We start from the raw sequence: 2,500 nt of genomic DNA on the forward strand, positions 1-2,500 counted from the left end.
ATTTATTTATTATTATTATTATTATTTTTTTTTTTTTTTTTTCATCTATTTATTTAATATTATTATTTTTTTAGGGGGGGGGGCAATGTTCTTTTATCACTATATGATTGAAAAATCCTGCATAATGGGTAAAACTAATATACTAATTTTTTTCATGATAGGTATTTTAATCGCCAAAAAGAATATTTTCCAAAATTCCGTCCCAGAAGTGTGCGGAGGAGGATCTGTTTTCTTTGTGTCCAGGGATTCTCATCGTTATTTGCAGGTGAGACTAAAGTTTTTTCTTTTTCTTTCCTTTTCTTTTTTTTTTCTTACTTTTTTCTTTTCTTTTCTTTTCTTTTTCTTTTCTTTTTTTCATTCATTATCTTTAGTGGGAAAAACATAATTTATAAAAGTGAATCGCCTTTTTTTTTTTTTTACTTCATTTTCTTTCATGTCGTTCACATTGTTAAGTGTGAAAATGTTACTTTTGTTATTATTATTGTTATTATTATTATTATTTTTATTTATTTTATATTATTATTATTATTATTATTATTATTATTATTATTATTATTATTATTATTATTATTATAATTAACTATTTTACAATTTTTGGCAACTTTTTCAACTGTATAATTTTAAAGTTTGCTTAAGAAATAACACAAATCATATAGCAAGTTTCAATCCTTTCAATGCTGCTAAAATGAACAATGATATAACGGAAAATATTATCAAGACAGTTATTCACAGCATTATGATTAGAGACTTAATAATAGACGTGTTTTAACAGGATGTAGAACGGAAAATATTATCAAGACAGATATTCACAGCATTATGATTATTGATAATAGATGTGTTTTAACAGGATGTAGAGACAAGGGAAGAAGGAGGCACCCCAGCTATTGTGGAAGCCATAAGGGCCGGTTTAGTCATGCAGCTCAAAAAGACCATCACGGCTGAATTTATCTGCAGTCGCAACGGAGAACTGGCAAAGTACGGGGCCTTTTTCTTCTGTAGGATGAATTTGTGTGTCCGTGTCTGTGCTTTTTGTTATGGCAACGTAAAAAAATAAGGCAATAAAAAAAATACTAAAAATAATATGATATTAGATGTAGTAACTCATGATTAATGGTGAGGTACATGAATAGCACACAAACACTTCTGTAGAACTTTTTAAGTGAAGGGTAGACTGAGAGTGGGAGGTGGGAGGGACTGGGATGTGTCTAGGGAGATGCTCAGTTATCAAGGGCAACTGGTCTGTGGGTATCACACTATATAGATGTGTGTATATATATATGCCCAAAACATTATGGAATTGTCTATTATACCCAACAATACCCAAATGATGCCCTGGCATAGCCATCACAGAGGGAATGAAGTTAGAGTCAAAATGCTAGTTTTTACAACACGTGCATCTCCAAGAATGGCCAAACCAAGGTTCCTGCACATCTCTTGTTTCCAATAAATACCAAGTTTATGCTAGTAAATCTTATGATTTTTGGTTTCTTTCCATGAACTTCTTTCTAGAGGTGATCTTATCAATTTTAGTAGAGAAGGGGCTAAAGGACTTTAGACACAGCTTTAACATTGAAAGTGTTTTCATTATCATGAATTAAACTATAAATAAAAGTAGGTTTGTGTTCTTGATTTCTTTGGGTCTCTGTTTTCAGAAAATTATCAACCTTTGTGCAAGATATTCCTGAATTAATACCTTTAGGATACACTGACGCCACAGGGAAACTGCCAGTCCTATCCTTTGTAGTGCGACATCCGAAGTCTGGCCTCCTGCTGCACCATAACTTTATCTGTGCAGTGTTGAACGACCTCTTTGGGGTACAGGCACGTGGGGGATGTGCCTGTGCTGGACCCTATGCTCAAGATATCTTAGGAATAGATGAAGGTCTAGCCCAGCGATATGAGAGACTGCTTGTTGAAGATACTCGCTTGGATCGGTCCCACCTCCGGCGTCACCAAGAGCATAGTGACGTGGAAGTGCTGAGGCCAGGCTTTGCTAGACTTAATCTTCCCTATACTGCATCAGATGAACAGGTATACATGTCTTCAAGGCTGTAGGACTTCCTTTTCACATATAACATTGTTTGGTAAAATACAGTATTTTTGTAAAGAATATGTAAATCTTTGTGGATATATGTAGTTTTAGATTTTTTTAGGTCTTTAACTAAGTAAAGGATAGTAGATGTAATCATCAGTTTAATATATGTTTCAGACCTACCTGAAATATGTGATTGATAATAGAAGAGTTATATTTATTACTTATTCTCTAGATTATCACCTTGAATCACACGATGACACTTTCATTTCAGACATTTCCCTATAAGATATAATAGATAATAATAGCAATTCATGTGTTTATGCCATTTTTCCAGATAAATTTCATTCTAAGCTCAGTGAGAGAGGTGTGTGTGAATGGCTGGCAACTGCTTCCCCAATACAACTTCAACCCAGAAACTGGTGAGTGGAAGCATCACACGAACCTGGTGTTCAGGGAGCGTCAGTG

At 33.8% G+C, this 2,500-nt stretch overlaps 1 protein-coding gene across 2 annotated transcripts in view; it reads left to right on the plus strand.

Moving 5' to 3' along the window:
• LOC119596612 overlaps positions 1-2,500 on the plus strand; it is a 10,825-nt gene that overhangs the window by 5,077 nt on the left and 3,248 nt on the right. For both annotated transcript variants that reach the window (XM_037945948.1, XM_037945949.1), the window contains exons 7-10: positions 162-265; positions 848-975; positions 1,653-2,031; positions 2,370-2,500. The exon at positions 2,370-2,500 is cut by the window's right edge and continues 121 nt beyond it. In XM_037945948.1, the coding sequence (XP_037801876.1) occupies positions 162-265; positions 848-975; positions 1,653-2,031; positions 2,370-2,500 (742 nt within the window). The remainder of the gene's footprint in view (positions 1-161; positions 266-847; positions 976-1,652; positions 2,032-2,369) is intronic.

This window comes from Penaeus monodon, chromosome 38 (assembly GCF_015228065.2).
Source record: "Penaeus monodon isolate SGIC_2016 chromosome 38, NSTDA_Pmon_1, whole genome shotgun sequence".
Lineage (NCBI taxonomy): Eukaryota > Metazoa > Arthropoda > Malacostraca > Decapoda > Penaeidae > Penaeus > Penaeus monodon.